Here is a 17,573-nt window from a genome sequence, read left to right as displayed (position 1 = left end):
GGGGAGAGGATGGCAGCAAGTTGGGTAAGTCTTAAAGGAGAGAGGCTGGGGAAAGTGGATAGTTTCACATATTTGGGGTTGCATGTGACAGAAAAGGGAGTGGAGGTGGAGGTAAATTATAGATTGAGAGAAGCAAGTAAATGCCTTGGGGGATTAAAATGTCATGAGAAATAGTCATCTGGGAATGGATCCAAAGAGATTATATGAAGAGGTAATTGTGCCGATGACACTGTATAGGGGGGAGACTTGGAGTTTAAGAGAGGTAGAGAGAAGTTTAAATGTGTTTGAGATGAAATATCTGAGAAGTATGGTAGGGATTACAAGGTTGGATAGAGTGAGAAATGAGGTGAGGAAAGCAGCAGTGAAAAGGAGATCAGGTAGGGCTGATGAGTGAAAGGTGGCTTTGAGCAAGAGGACAAGATTTGTTGAGAAATGAAGGGAGAAGACAGGAGATAGGAGTGAGTGGAGAAAGGCTGTGTATAGATGATACTGTGATGCTAGGATGGGAGGGGCAGGGGATAGGGACGAGTTGGGAGTGGTTATGTGTAAATAATATTTTGACACAGCCTGAAGGGATTTATTCCTGTCTTCTCTATTTTCCTCTATAGGAGACAGAGAGGGGGAGTCGCCCATTAAGGGGGTACGCGACACCTGGGGGGGTGAATTTGGTCAAGATATGGCATTTTTCAAAACTGTGTTCAAAATGTTCGTATACCACTTAGAAATAAATCCCGACAAATAATTTTCCAGCCGCGCGCAATTTAAAGGTCCTGGGTGAGGTTTAAAAGGACAGATTTAAAGGCGCAACCCACACTAGAGGGAGGCGTGCCACTTAGGACCTTCAGGCGCAGCGAATAACGTTGAAATTTGATTGAATTTACACTCGCCCAGTGTATCAACGGCCAATACGATTGTGGAGGGGAAGGAAGGAAGGTGGAGGGAGAATATTTCGCCAACTTTGTGCGAAACTAAGCATTAGTTCCCGGCTAGCTCTGAAAAGGGAAGTTCGCATGTCTCATGAGCTCTCATTGCAATCTATTACTTTAGCTAGTACATATTACTCTTTAGTACAGTCATCATGGGTAGCAAAAAGAACAAAAGAACATCACAATGACAAAAAACAGCAGTTAAAGATGGCAAGCAGTCAAAGACGACTAAAGATCTCACCACCTCTCACTCCACCACCGCCCTCACCTGCACCTCTGTGACGGTGACAGAGGTAAAGGACAACATTAGACTAAACAATTCAAAGAGGAAGATTAAATCCAAAGAAGAAAGCAAGAGGAAAAAGATCAAGGCTATACAGGAAGAAGAAAGAAGAAGGGACATCATATGATGCTGGAGGGGGTGCCCTACCAACATAGATTGGCGAGGGGAATCTGATGAGGAAAGAGAAGGCGCCCACTACTGGAAAATAAACCTCTTTCCAATGATTTAGATACCCTGAAGACCCCCAGCAGAGAGGTTTCATATGAAGAAACCGCCAAAGGTGGAAAAAAGCAAATTATATGATGTTGTCGTCTGTGCGTCGTCACTACTGTGACATACTTATACTTTAGTTTTTCAATATTTAAAGTACTTATAATTAAAATATGTTGATAATTTTTACTGTACTTACTTATTATATAATAAGAATTAAGCCATGAAAAAATCAGTCAAATTGGTGAAACTATAAGCAAGTTACAGATATATTCATATTTCAAGTTGCCATATCTCCGTTCGATATTTTTCTACTTTTTTTTAATCATAAAAAATCTAATATACATTAGATTTAGATGAAACTTACAGGGAATATTACTTTTAGTAACTGCTAGGGCTGATCGTTCCAATATTTTGAATAGGATGAAAGAGTTTGGAGTAATAATGGAAACAAGAGCAAAAAAATTGTATTTTTCACGATTTTTGCCAGACATTAAAATTGAAATGCCTGTATGCAAAAGTATAAAGGAAATTGTTCAATTACTCAATGATCGGCCCTAGGTGTGCCTACTGAATAGCCAAAAAATAAAACAAATTGGTCCACGAATAATGGTGCTGTGCACTTTTAAATGTTGCTACTGGTATACGTACATGTGTACATGTGTACATATGTACATACACCATTCTGCTTCACCTAAAATGTAGGCAATATGGATACCTATTTACCTGAGAAGTTTCAGCTCTTTACTCTAAATATTTTAGAAAATGACCTCCAGGTGTCGCGTACCCCCTTAAGTGAAGCAGCCTTGCTGTGAATGCACTGTGTCTTGCTACATTGCTTCAAACCCAGGGCAGTGGGTGGGATACAGGGATGACCCTTCATACATGATGAGCTAAGAGGAGAGAGAGGAAAGGGTGGTGATGATGGGAGTGGGTATGTGGTTTTTTACTTGGCTACCTCCCTTATAATGGGGAAAAAGCCCTTATTTTATAGATGGACATTTATTTTTGTTTGCAGGTTTGAACAGCATGTTCAAGACCACTTTGCAGATGAAGATGGAAGCAAAGATGATGGTGATGACCCTCTTAGTGATCCCTCCGGACCATGGGGCAAGCACTTCCGTGGACCACGCTTGTTGGAAATAGACTAGATATCACAAAAAATGGATGTTTTCAATGGTCATATACCAGTCTCAGTATAGAGTATTTCATGATCATACCTTTATAGATATTTGTGTATTTATGTGCAAATAACACATTCATAAATTTCCCATATTTAGATTCAGGCTAGGTAGTCAAGGTCTCCTGGACCAAGCATTTGTGGGGTTAGTCTGTCCATATATTTTGCAATGATATTGAAGTGTTGGAAGGGTTTATTTTACTTGGTAGTGTAATGCATAACAGTGGTGGGTCATGTCTAGAAGTCATTCAGAGGATTAACATGGCCCAAGGTGTTGTGGACTAGCTCAGCCAGAATATACATTGTTGATATTGTGCAGGAGAACCAAGATCGAAGTCCTCAAGGACGTGTTGCACATGGAGTTTCAAGTATATGTAGCCTGTGGTTATGAGAAATATGGCTATGGCAAAGATAGTTCTGTCTATATCAAACTAATGCACTCAGAATAGTTGAATGAATATTCTATGCTAACTTTATGTTCATGTGTCAGAATTCAGATAAGTCTGAAGTGGGATGGGTGGGGGGTGCATGCCTTGGTTGGCTACCTCCCATATAAGGAGAAAGAACCCTCTTGGTATATAGACATAATTGTAATTTGATTCATAGTAATAAGCATAAGATTTCAGAAATGCAATGAGATCATTGTAATTCATGAATCAGACTGTTGATGAAACAAAGATATGTAGTATGTTCGTTTCTCAGGAATGGCAGCATGATTTGGAAATATGTGTAAGTAAAAATAGGCATCTCATCAGTGATTATGAGAAGCAGGAGTATTGTGGTTCTATAATAATCTCGGGTGTACTATTATGATTATTTTAACATTGTTAATTGCAAATGTTAAACTATTCCAGTTACCTTTTCAGATTGTTGAAGGTGAACCAGAAGTATCCAAAGGTGATGGTAGTTTCTTCTTATTCTTATTCTTCGAACATAAGTTATGTATATGAGATATGTATATGCAAGGGAAGGGCACCAGTGTAAGCTTTTTTATTTTGAAGGTAATGTTGGCCATCAAAACTACATTCTGGATTACCATTGTGATGATTCCAACATTGTTAATGGTTAATATCAGACCTATTCCCTTTACCTTCCCAGATTGTAGGTTGTTAAAGTTAGTCAGAAACATGCCAAAGATAGAGGCCCCTACAAATAAAATATCCTCCTTATCCTTCCTGTACATATGTCTCCATTTTCTTTTATGATATTTTGATCTTCCTTTTCTTCTCTCCGTTTCCACATTCAGTTCATTTGGTTATTTCTTTAGGACAAGTTTTGAATGAAAGTAGATTACAAAGTTTGAAGTAGATCCAGCAAGGTATATATTGATTTTGTCAGTAGTGTTGAGTTTTGGGGTATTGGCTGCATGTTATTGTGGCAGAGTAGCATGCAGTTGATACTTTAAGGTCTATATGGGGCACCCCTATGGACCAGAGTCACACATCATTTTGTCTGTGATAGAGGAAAACTCTGTTCATAGAGAAATGATGACACTTTCATACTATGACTGTCCCTCCGTTATGCTGACCCCAACCCCTTGTCCTGTACTATTTCTCTGAATATTCATTTCATTTTTTCGCCTACCCTGTGGTGGGGGAAGAGAATGCTACCACTAAGTCTTTTCACTTGAGTCATAAGAGGCGACAAAAAAACGGGATGGGGGATGGGATTAGGAGTCTTGCTACCTGTAGCCCCGAAGGGGACATTCCTATAAAAGTAAAGGCATAAGAGGGTCTGGGAGTTTTCCAACCAGTACCCTAAGGTTTGGGTCTTTTAATGTGCGTGGATGTAGTACAGATGAGAGTAAAAGGGAAGAGATAGGCAGTATGTTTGTGAGAAGATGGATGTGCTGGCTTTGAGTAAAACTAAAATGAAAGGGAAGGGTGAGTGTGAGTTTGGGAGTGTACCTGGGAGGTACTCAGGAGTGAAGAGGGGACGAGGGAGAGAAGGGGTGGTTATACTAGTAAGTGAAGAGATAAGTAAGCCTGTACTGGAGTGGAAGGTTTCATCAAGGTTGATGAAGGTGAAGCTGGGAAGGGAGATGTGGGTTTTTGTAAGTGCATATGGGCCTGGTAGTAAGAAGAGCATAGAGGAAAGGGAGGCTTTTTGGGTATATATAAATGAGTGCATAGAGGGATTAGGGAGAAATGCCAATGTAGTTATGTAAGAGGTGAATGCAAGGGTGGTGGGTCAGAGGTTGGAGATGGTTAAAGAAAATAGAGAAAAATGGGAAATAAGCCAGTTGTTGTTTGCTGACAACACTGCATTTATAGCAGGATCAGAGGAGGGATTGAGGAAGTTAGTGACAGAGTTTGAGAAGGTGTGTGAAAGAAAGCTGAAGATAAATGTGGGCAAAAGTAAGGTGATGAGATGTACAAGGGGAGAGAGTGACAGCAGACTGGAAGTGAGCATTAAGGGTGAGAGACTGGAGGAAGTGGATAGTTTTAGATACTAGGGTGCGAATGTGGCAGGAAAGGGAGGAGTGGGGGTGGGGGTAGAATGTAGATTGAGAGAAGCGAGTAAATGCCTTGGTGGATTAAAAAGTGTAATTAGAAATAGACATTTGGGAATGGATGCTAAGAGGTTATATGAAGGAGTAATTGTGCCATCAGCACTGTATGGGGCAGAAACATGGAACATAAGAGAGGAAGAGAGAAGGAGTTTGAATGTGTTTGAGATGAAATGTCTGAGAAGTATGATAGAGGTTACTAGGATATATAGAGTGAGAAATGAGGAGGTGAGGAGAACAGGGGTGGAAAGGGAGCTGGGAGATAGGGTTGATGAAAGAGTATTAGGATGGTTTGGACACATGGAAAGGATGAGTGAAGAAAGATTAGTGAAAGAGGTGTGGAAGGCGTGAATATGAGGGGGCGTCCTAGGATGAGATGGATGGATGGAGTGAAAGGGGCATTACAAAAGAGAGGAATGTCTGTTGAGGAAGGATGGGAGAGGACAGAAGATAGGGGTGAATGGAGAAGGGTTGTGTATGGATGATGCTGTGATGCATGAAGGAGAGTGGGTGAGGGATGGGGGGTGAGGAAGTATGTTTGAGAAAAAGTTTGACGCAGCCCAAAGGGATTTCTCCCTGTCTTCTTTTCAGCATGAGGGGATGGAGAGGGGTGTGTTGCCGAATTAATGAAGCGGCCTTGCTATGGATGTGCTGTGTCTTGCGACACTGCTTCTGACCCAGGTCAGTGGACAGGGTGCAGGGACCCATCATCCAGGAAGTGCCAAGATAAGAGGGAGGGTGGAGGGGAGTGGAATATGTAGGGAATGGAATATGTGGGAGTAGTTTCTATGCCTTTTTCTTTTTGGCTGCCACCCCCCATGTAAGGTGGGAAAAAGCCTTTGATGTATGCATGTGTATATTATTATTATTTGATTTATTATTTTTTCTGTATAGAGATATATACTGTAGTGTAGAATGTAGAATTGTTAATTCAATCAAGGCAGAGTAATACCAGTAGGTTGTAGAAGGAATATATTCTCATGTTGAAGATAGTCTATAACTTTTATGGAAAGTGGCGATCAAAAGAAATGTGGAGATTACGACTACAAGACCTCTCACTATATGGAAAGCCATGAAGTAACATAGTACACCCATGATACCGAACGCCTGCTGACTTCAGCGGCTGTTTGTTTAAGAGAGATGGGGTTCACTGCTACCATTTATTGGATGTAGGCATTGTGGAGATTGTAGTCCCAAATTGCCCAAAAAGCTGAGAAAATGGACTGCACACCAGGCATTGTTACTTTTGCAAAGCATTCATCCCTGCATGCTGCCCCTATCACTTGCTGGAGTATAGCATGTTGGCTGGCAGGGCTGGTATAGGCCTCTCCTTTGTTCCTCTTGTATTTGGCCACAGAATGCTTGTGGCTTCCTGGTGTTGGGCGGCGTTTGCGACCTTTTGAGGGTCCAGCAACATCAGGGGAGGAAGGTGGTCTATCAATGTCACTATCACTGTTTGAAGAAGCCATTATGGGTGAATAATCCACGGAATATTAGACGTATGATAACTTGTGAGGATGCACTTAGACACTCCGACACTGCACTGTGTGTGGCTAGACTGAGGAGAGTGAGGCAGAAGGGGACTGGGTGAGAGAAAATGCAGCACTCTCATTGGCTCAGCACACTGCTATCTCCCATTGACCAGGTGGAGATAGTAACATTCTGCCTGTGCACATCCCCCCACCGAGTCACCAAGAGTCGCTAAGGAAAACGCACCAACATAAACAATGGGATTTTGGACCTTACAAGATGGTGGAAGAAGGGTACTATCTCCACTATAATGTAGATCGAGATTGAGAGCAGCTGATAAGACGAAAAATGCCATTTTGCCCTCTGTGGCACTTAGCACCCTTCTGCTGCAGGACACTTTATATATATATAAATATGCATATATATATATATATATATATATAATATATATATGCATATTTCAAAAGGCCATTGCCCCCCTTTAATTATGGGTGAGTTAAAGCATATTATCAATCTATATACAAAGAGCTTTGTCCCTTTTACAAGGGAGGTAGCCATGTACCTTACCACCCATTTCATTCCCCTCCACCCCTCCCTTCTCAGCTCCTCTTGGATGTCTGCATCCACCAACTGTCAAAGCTTACATCCACCTTGTACCCATTGTACATCCATACCACACCCATTTCTGGGGTCATTGTGTTAGCTCTATATGGATGAAGGTTCACCCCCCTACTGCTTAGGTTAGGGGTAATGCAGCAAAATACAACACCTCCACAGGCCTGTCAGCCAAAGCTTGTTTACCCCCACCACTTCATTACATGCATTGAATAAATTTGAGGGGAAGACCAAGAATGAAATGGATGGAAAGGGCATAGATGTATGAGGTATGTCTCTCGAGTAAGGAAGGGAGAGGACAAGAGATGGGTGCAAGTAGTGATTGTACATGGAAATTGATGTGGACAAAAGGAATTTATTGTCTGAGATATTTTATTTTAATTTAGTGGCATTTTTATTAACATATATCTTATGACCCAGTAAGGTCATGAAAGGCTCTGTAATTGTTTTTAAGGGCTTATTTTATTTTAGTTTTGTAGAAGGTAATTTGGATGAATAATAATAGTAAATTATTTTTCCCTCAAGTTTCACTAAGTGGAAAACCCACAGCCTCAGAACAGTAAGGATCTGTCTTCAGTCCCTCCCACAGATCTCTCTAGGAAGAAAATTTGGACTGTTGTCTGTGTTGTATTGGTGTGGAACTGTTTCTATTTCATTGGTTGAAAGAATAAAGATAGGAGCAGTCACTGGTTGTCAGTTCTCCGCCTGTGAAAAGGTATAAGAAATACTATTGAAGTTATAGAGATATTGGGCTCAATCTGGAGACAGAGTGTCAGTCCTTCAGAGCTGCATATCCTTATGTAGGTGATTGGGTTTATGTGTTTTGAAAATGGGTAGCTTCGCTATCTGTCTTGCAGGACCACCATATGCAGATACCTATCATTAGTCCCTTAGATAAACAAGAGGGAAAGATGAGACAATTGTGATTAATATTATTAACTATATTTACAGCAAGTAGTTAATGATTTATAAATTCATCAGTGGAAAATTACTGAACTTCATAGATTGATTTTATGTGTGATAACTTTATATACAGGTATATATATATATATGTGTGTGTATATATATATATATAAATCTTTAGAATTATATGAATAAACAATTTGCATATGCATAAGTACACATATGTGTACATGTATATCACCATAGTCCAAAGATATAAAAAAATAAATAGTATAAAGGATCTAGACATATAGTTTTCTTTAAGTCTCCTGGGAAGGAGAGGGGCTGGGGGTGCCCATTGTGCCAGTGTTGCACCTGGTCAGCTTGAGCTGTGGCATGGTGGTCGCACTTCTCCAACCAAGCTTACCATTAGTCCAAGGCAGTGTTTCTCAAACTTTTTTACACCTGGGCGCACCTATGAAATAACCAAGACTTTGGGGCGCATCATTGATTCTACCCCAAAAAAGGAAGTTCATTACAAACTCCCACAAATCATGTAAAATGAAAATATAAAAAATAAAGTATTAAAAGATACGGATTGTCATTCAATAATCAGTTGAGAGAGAGGAGTGGGGGATCAGAAATGACTCGTTTAAATCCCCTAGGAAAGAAAAAGGGAACAGATTATCCATGCCATTGCTTCTATTTTATTAATTAAATCTTCCGTTATCTTGGGGTGCACCTGGCTACCTTCCAGGGCACATTAGTGTGCCCAGGCACATGGTTTGAGAAACACTGATCTGTAGGGACCAATGGTCGACGCCGTCATTATGATGGTACCCCATATATCTATGAGGAATTTCCCAGTTCGCCATCAGGGACATGCCAGTTAGCAGTGGGTCCTGCAACTGTCTGTGTGAGCTGCTCTTTGTTTGATCTTTCTTACAAAACCTGTTCGATATGAGAGACTCTGCAGAGATTTCCTCTCTATCAACATAGCTTTTGTAGTCATTAAGATTCTCAAGCCTATCCACCAGATCAAGGTGTCAACTCTCGGATATATATATATATACATATATACAGTACACACTTAAAACCCACTGTTAATTGGATTTAAGAAAAGAAAGGAAATAACAATTTCTGTATATTTCGATCATTGGCTGTGATCCTCTTCAGCGGAATACAAAGTTAAGAGAAAACACATACTGTATATACAGAGGAAAGGGGTGGGGTGAGGGAACATGGACAAGACATTTCTATGATGTTGCGCGGGCTTTGTGGCAAGTCGTCCGCTTTTACAATAGAAGGAAGTAATTTATTAACTGCCAAGGTGGATGTAATCAGGTGACCATTGTCCATTTGATATATTAAAGTTAGGGAATTGTTTGATCTGGGAAGATTCAATGATTTTCCTTTTAAAACTACATTCAGATTTGAATATGATTTTCGCCACGTCCCAATTTATGCGGTGATTATTGTTGGCGACATGTTGAAATACCGTGGAGTTCTGTTGTGTATATTTGACTGAGTTTTTATGTTCTTTTATTCTTGTTTTCAATTCTCTACCTGTTTGTCACCAATATACTTCTTCACATCCAGAGCAGGGTAATTTATAAACTCCAAGGTTTATGTCTTCTGTTGGTCTATGATGCACATTAACTACTTTTCTGAATAAATTATTGGGGTAACTGAAAATAATATTTGTTATCTTTTGGTAGTATTTGGGAGAAATCATTGATGGATTTATAGTCGAACTTCGAAAGCCTGGACATTGGGGGGAAGGGCGGTCCGGTCATGCCAAAAGTCCGGTCATCGAAAATGTCGCCCTAACACCCGTAGATTTTTGTAGCGGTATACGTATAGGTAATGTATGATATGGCATAGAAACACAAGAATAATACTCTAACACTGTAATAATAACAATACTGTAATAATGCTATAATACTAATAATTCTGTAATAACTGTAATACAGGCATGTAAATGTACTGTACATACAGTGTACTCTACTGTATTTTTTATTACGTACACTGTAAATATCGGAAGGTATGCATGCAGGACAGTGGTAGTGGCCAGGGTTGCTGCGTTTTCTACACTGCCATGTAGAATGGGAGTGTTGCCATACTGGGGCATACATTTGTCTCGGGCGTGTGCAGACTTTCATAGCAAGATATACTTGTCAAACTTTGACAAAATGGTGGTTCTAGTTTTTTTTTTATTCTTGAATGTATATAAGGCCCCCATGCCCTAACATTCAGTAAGATATAAAAATTATATTTTTTTTTATATTATTATTGCTAAAAGAAAGCTGAATCTTTAGCGTAGAATTTTTTTCTACACCGTAAAAATGTATCTTTTGAGGTATAATATTTTATAAGTAACACAATTACCAATAAAAGTCATATTTTGATGTACCATTTATTATTTGATAACTAGTTCTATGATTTTTAAACAAAAGTTTGAGTTTTTTAATGTTTTTAACAGCCAGCTGATATATAGAAAAAATTTCCTCATGTCCTTGTGCAGTTTCCACATGCCGCTATTTTAGTACGTTTTGGTACAAAATTCTACGAAACGGCAGCCCTGGTGCTAAAAGAAAGCTGAAACTTTAGCGTAGAATTTTTTTCTACACCGTAAAAATGTATCTTTTGGGGTATAATATTTTATAAGTAACACAATTACAAATAAAAGTCATATTTTGATGTACAATTTAATATTTGATAACTTTCAATGATTTTTAAACAAAAGTTTGAGTTTTTTCATGTTTTTAACAGCTCACTATGTACAAAAAATTTCCTCATGTCCTTGTGCAGTTGCCACATGCCGCTATTTTACTATGTTTTGGTACAAAATTCTACGAAACAGCAGCCCTGGTGGCGGCTTGACTGGGCCGGTTTGAGTACAAGTGTACGGCCATCGCCACCACCTACCGGACAAATAGGGAACTTTGCTTGAAAAGTCCGCCCTTTGTTCATTTCGACCAGTCATACGAGGGTCTGGGCATTCGGGGTCCGGGCTTTCAAGGTTCGACTGTATTTTAAGGAAGTTTTAGGCAATTTTTTATTCCATTTGTGATGCTGAGATGAGTGGGAAGTGAATTTGTAAACCAGTCTGGGTACCCTAATCTTTTTAACTGATTTCTTATAGTTGAAATTTCTGATTCCAAATATGATGGGCTGCATAGTCTTAGTGCCCTTAGAAAGAGACCCGAGGCAACATTATATTTTATATTATGGGGATGGTTACTATAGATGTGTACATAACTACCAGTGTGTGTGGGCTTTCTGTACACTGTGAAAGATGATCCTGATGTCTCATTACTAAAATATCTAAAAATGGAAATCTATCATCCACTTCCCATTCCACTTCAAATTTCATGTTAGCAGTTAGGTGGTTAAAGTTTGTTAAATCATTGAAGGAACCCCACTCATCATCTCAAATTGTGAAAATGTCATCCACATACATATACCAAGGCCTTTTCCCCCTTACAAGGGAGGTAGCCAAAAAGGAAAAGGCATAAATTCACTCCCACCCATTCCATCCCTGAATACACTCCACACCCCTCCACCCTCCCTCTCATCTTAGCACCTCCTGGATGACGGGCCATCCCTGCACCTTGTCCACTGCTCTGGGTCAGAAGCAGTGTCGCAAAACATTCCGTGGGTTTTTATGTCCTGCAGAAGTACCGTACCATTTATAAGTTTGCTACCACTGGGGTGAGATTAGATCCCATTGAACAGCCAAATTTTTGCTCAAAATATTTATCTTGAAATGAAAAAACATTTGTGGCAGCACATAATTCTCTTAATTTAATAATTTTGTTTACTGGATGGGAAGGTTGTCCTGATAATGCTGTAATTTATTTTCCAGGAATTTCAAAACATCTGCTACATTGATATTAGTAAATAAAGACACTATGTCTAGGCTTAATAATTTACTCCTTCCCTTCACAGAAGGTTGTGACTCTTGATCTTATCTATAAAATCTTCTGAATGTTTTATGTGTGATCCAGAAAAACACCCTACGAACGGTGATAAAATGTTCGTGAGCCATTTTGAAATCTTACTATTACAAGGAGGGAGTCACAAAGTGTGCAAAGATAGTTTGTGGAACAAGAGGAAATGGAAGGAATGGTAGTGAGTGGTGGGATGAGGAAATAAAGAAGGTTGTAGAAGAGAAGCGAGCTTTCACAGATTGGTTACAAAATGGGATGAGGGAGTCATATGAGAGGTACAAAGGAAAGAGAAGTAAAACACAAGGTAAAGGAGGCAAAGAGGAGAGCAGATGTGAAATGGGGTAAGAGTATGATGATAAATATTGAAAGTAATAAAAAGATGTTTTGGAAAGAAATTAAGAGAGGAAGAGGAGGCGAATCAAGTAGAGAAGAAAAGGTAAAAAGTGCAGATGGAGAGATGATAATGGAAAAGACATAAGGGGAAGATGGGCAGAGTATTTTAGGGAGTTGCTAAATGTGAAGGAGGATAGGGAGGGAAAGATAGTTGCAGTGGGAAGTCCTAAGAAAATGAGAGTGATGAGTGAGGAAAATGGAGAAATAAGGAAGGATGAAGTGAAGGTAGCTGATGATGAGAGCAGGTAAGGCACCTGGTCTGGATGGATGCCATGCAGAATGTCTAAAAAAAGTAGGTACAGTGATGATGGACTGGCTGGTGAGGTTATTTAATGTTTGCTGGAGAGAGGGTAGAGTGCCGGAGAACTAGAGGAGTGCCTGTATAGTTCCACTTTACAAGGGAAAACGAAACAAGTGTGAGTGTAGTTTCAGAGGGATTAGCTTGTTGAGTGTAGTTGGGAAGGCTTATGGGAGGATCTTGATTGAGAGGATTAGGAGAGGAACAGAGGGAGTATTGGTGAGGAACAGTATGGATTTAGGACAGGTAGAGGTTGCATAGATCAGATTTTTGTGGTAAGACATATGTGAGAAAGCTATAGGAAAGGGTAAGGATGTTTTTTGGGCTTTTATGGATCTGAAAAAGGCGTATGAAAGGGTAGACAGGAAGGCACTGTGGGAGGTTTTGCAGATATACAGGATAGGAGGAAAGCTTTTGGGAGCTGTCAAGAGTTTTTACAAGAGTAGTAGAGTATGTGTTAGGATTAGAAATGGAGAGCGAGTGGTTCAAGGTAAAGGTGGGATTTCGTCAGGGATGTGTTATGTCGCCCTGGCTGTTCAACATATACATGAATGGGGTGGTGCGAGAGGTAAATACAAGGGTGGTGGGTCAGTGATTGGAGATGGTTAAAGTAAATGGAGATAAGCCAGCTGTTGCCTGCAGACGACACTGCACTTGTGGCATGAACAGAGGAGGGATTGAGGAAGTTAGTGACAGAGTATGGGAGGGTGTGTGAAAGAAGGAAGTTGAAGATAAGTGTGGGTAAAAGGTGATGAGATGTACTAGGGGTGAAAGTGGCAGTAGACTGGAAATGAGTATTAAGGGAGAGAGACTGGAGGAAATAGATATTTTTAGATACTTCGATGCAAACGTGGCAGGAAAGGGAGGAGTGGAGCTGGAGGTAGAATGTAGACATGAGAAGTGAGTAAATGCCTTGGTGAATTAAAAAGTGTAATGAGGAATAGACATTTGGGAATGGATGCTAAGAGATTATATGAAGGAGTTATTGTACCAACAGCACTGTATGGGGCAGAAACATGGAACATATGAGAGGGAAAGAGAAGTTTGAATGTGTTAGAGATGAGGTGTCTGAGAAGTATGATAGGGGTTACTAGGCTGGATAGAGTGAGAAATGAGGAGAACAGGGGTGGAAAGGGAGCTGGGATATAGGGTGGATGAAAGAGTATTGGGATGGTTTGGACACATGGAGAGAATGAGTGAAAAAAGACTAGTTGTTGTTGTTGTCGTTCCCTAGACTGTCTGTCCGAGCAGTCCCGTCTCCCCAAGGAAGGCCACAGCCGAAACTGGGTTTTCCCACAAATCCTTTATAGAGTGTATGTTGTGTTGTTTGCGTGCATGATTGTGTATAATGCAGTCTTCCATTATGTGTTGTATGGTATGGGGTGAAGTGTTACATCCTGGGCAGCTGTTCACAACACGGTCGTCCAGCCTCTTCTGGTAGCTTAGAAGTGCTGGGTGGTGACCGCATCGCAGTCTGGCCAAGTGGACTCTGTCCTTTCGTGGGAGAGAGGATTCAGAAGGGTGGATATCAGGGGGTCTGGCATGCAGCAGTGTGTTGTCTTTCAGTGTGTTAATGGAGCGGTGAGTGATATGATTATGAATATGTTTCCGGAGGCTGGTGTTTGGTGGTTGTGGAGGAAGAGAAGAGAGTATCTGTGCGTGATAAAGGTCTTTGGGTGTTGTTTATACCTTGTGGTCCAATGTGTTTTAGGTGGATTTTGCTTATGTTATCAGGGCCACAGGCAGATGAGTGCTTGAGATTATGCATTATGAGTTTTGTCTGACTGTCTATGAAGGGTGTATAGTCTGAGTCTGTGGGGAAGTCTTTCTTACGTCGAATGGTGCGTCAGTCGTCAGGGTGAGATGTAAGATGGCTCGTCTGTGCAAAATGACGTATGAGTGCGTTTGCTTGTTGTCTGTTTGAGGGTAGATTATCTGTTGTTGTGATTATTGCTGCGTGAGAGCGTGTAGTGTTAGTGTTGGATAGTGTGATGCTGTTGAGTGTTTTGTACAATTTGCTGGTGTTTGTTTTGTGATCAAGTGTATTGATAAAGTTTTGCCAATTTTGTGTTTTTTGTTCATGTATTTTATTGGCAATCACAGTGTTTAGTGTTTGTATTTGGTCTGCTATGTTTTGAGGGATAGGTGTGGGGGTATCGTGTTTAAGTGTGTCACGTTGTCTGATGAGGCCTTGAATTTCTGGTGTGAAGTTGGGGTTGTGTGATTTTCTGTTGCCTCTAGGGATGTATCTCTTGTCTGCGTTTTGTATGATTGTATTAAAAGCGTGCACAGCATTGTTTATGTTTGTGATTGGTGTACTGTTAAGTGTTTCAAAATGTTGTTCTGTCTCTTCAGTAAAAGCTTCCCAGTTAGCTCTCTTGTAATTGGTGTAAGTGTGTCTGTGGCCAGCTGGGGTGCATCTTGTTTTGGTGGTGATGATGATTGGAAGGTGGTCAGAGCCAAGGGCTCCGACCACTCTCCATGATGTTGTTGGGGTTAGGCAGGGGGAGCAAAAGGTGATATCAGGAGAGGAGGGAGTGTAGAGGGCTTGGTATGGGATATGTGTATGATTATGCGTGTTGTTCATGATAGTCAATGAGTCGAATTGAGTCTGTATATCAAGCCCTCTGTCTGTGTCAGGGTTGTCGACATACCAGGCAGACGACTTGGCGTTGAAGTCACCACCCATGATCAGGTTGGGGATTGAGGTTAGTTGGCTAAGTTGAGGTCTGAAGGTGTTTGGAACTGTGGGGAATGTACATGTTAACTATTGTCAGTGTTGAATTGTTGCCTGTGCGGATTCGAATGGATTGGGTTTCTGTTGTGTTATCTGTGGTAGGGAGGAGAATTTTGGTTGTGGCACTTGTGTCCACAAAACAGATGGAGTGGTGGATCAGGGTGATGAGTCCACCGCCATTGCCGTCAGTCCGGTCTTGTCTGATGGTGGTATAATTATGAAATGATGGTGTTTTGTGTGAGTGTCTTAGTTTTGTTTCTTGTAAAATTGCAATGTGTATGTTGTGTTGTTTAAGAAAGTGTTCAAGTTCATGTTTTTTAGTGTTAATACCGTCAATGTTGTGTTGTAATATGTTGATGTTGTGTGTTTTGTATGTGTTGTATGTTGCCGTTTGGGGTTGAGGTTGGGGTGGTAGTGGGGAAGGTGTAGGATCTGGGTCAGAGGGGGGGAAAGGAGAGATCGGGGACAAAGGAAGGGGAGTACTAATCGGGGGTAAGGGCAAAGGGAAATTGGGAGTGGGTAAGGGTGCTGGCTGTGGTTGGGGAGGTGGGAGTGGGGTTACTGGAGGGCAGGTAGAACATGTCCAAGTGTTTGTGTATTGGTTTGTGTCAGCAAGTGTTGTACAAGTGAGGTGGGCCCAGTTTTTGCACATATTGCACTGAACTGAGCCCTTTGTCTGTCTGCTCGAAGTAATGGGTTTAGAGCATGTTGGGCATGTGTATTTTGTGGTGGGCCCAGGATTGCTCTCTACATCTCCGGCTAAAAGTAGAAGAAGAGGGGTGATCGCCGGAAAATCACCCCTCAGTGCAGAAAAAACGTAACATTGTGTGTTGGAAAAAAGGATTGTGGTACTCCCCCAGGTAGGCGTAGCTCCTCCTTGGGGATCGGTGCCATCTGCGTAGAGCTGATGGCCAGGGGTGGTTGCTGCTGATTGGCCCCCAACTCTTGGGGTTGGGGGGTGGTCCCACGATGTAGACGTTGCAGCTCCAGGACCAAAAAGACTAGTAAAAGAGGTGTGTAAGGCAAATGTGGAAGGAGTGAACATGAGGGGGTGACCTAGGATGAGATGGATAGATGGGGTAAAGGGGGCTTAGGGAAAGAGGGGAATGTCTGTTGAGGAAGGACGGGAGAGGACAGAAGATAGGGGTGAATGGAGAATAGTTGTATATGGATGATGTGATCCATGAGGTGGAATGGGGGGGGGGGGATGAGGAAGTATGTGTGAGAAAAAATTGACATAGGCAGAAGGGATTTTTCCCCGTCTTCTCCTTTTCTGCATGAGGAGACAGAGAGTGGGGGTCACCAATTTAATGAAGCGGCCTTGCTGTAGATGTGCTGTGTCTTGCGACACTGCCTCTGACCCAGGGCAGTGGACAAGATGCAGGGATGACCCGTCATCCAGGAGGTGCCAAGAGAAGAGGGTGGAGGGGAGTGGAGTGTGATAGGGATGGAATGGGTATGAGTGGTTTTTATGCCTTTGTTTTTTGGCTACCTCCCTTGAATAGGGGGAAAAAGCCTTTGGTATATGTATGTATTTTGCCTTAATTTCAAATCTGGTGTAAGAAAGTCTCCCAACAAAAGGCATAAACACACCGGTAATTGGATTTATAGAACTGATGAAACCATGGCCAGGTTTGACACAGCAAATCAAAAACATGCCAGATTGTGACACGTACTTTCACCATAGACAACTCACTCTATCTCCAACTGTGACACATGCTCTACTATGTGAAAACTTTTGCCCACCCATAAGAGCTTACCCACTATCCCATATATTTGTAATACCTCCCATTATCTAATTAATTCATTTTCTTCAAAAAGGAAATTGCTATTCTATATACCAAGGGCTACATCCCTTTTAAGGGGGGACCCTTAAAAGGGATGTAGCCAAGTCAAAAGGCTTATAACAACTAACAACCAGCCTTTCCTCTCATCTTAGCTCATCATGTATCCTACCCACTGCCCTGGGTTTGAAGCAATGTAGCAAGGCACAGTACATCCACAGCAAGGCTATTTCACTATTGGCAACCCCCCTTCAGGCTCCATCAGAATATCATTCATACATAACTACTTCCTACTTCCCCAAATCCCCTCCCATCCTTGCATCACAGTATCAT

At 41.2% G+C, this 17,573-nt stretch overlaps 1 protein-coding gene across 4 annotated transcripts in view; it reads left to right on the top strand.

Annotated features, from left to right (window-relative positions):
• The window catches only part of LOC143041536 (uncharacterized), a 127,189-nt gene extending 118,807 nt beyond the window's left edge, over positions 1-8,382 (top strand). For all 4 annotated transcript variants that reach the window (XM_076213524.1, XM_076213526.1, XM_076213525.1 and 1 more), the window contains one exon: positions 2,438-8,382. In XM_076213524.1, coding sequence (XP_076069639.1) covers positions 2,438-2,570 — 133 coding nt within the window. In that variant the 3' untranslated portion in view covers positions 2,571-8,382. The remainder of the gene's footprint in view (positions 1-2,437) is intronic.
• Positions 8,383-17,573: the final 9,191 nt, after the last annotated feature.

The sequence above is a fragment of the Oratosquilla oratoria genome, chromosome 31, assembly GCF_046742065.1.
Source record: "Oratosquilla oratoria isolate Oo_2021 chromosome 31, ASM4674206v1, whole genome shotgun sequence".
Lineage (NCBI taxonomy): Eukaryota > Metazoa > Arthropoda > Malacostraca > Stomatopoda > Squillidae > Oratosquilla > Oratosquilla oratoria.
This window is presented reverse-complemented; position numbering and strand designations above follow the sequence as displayed.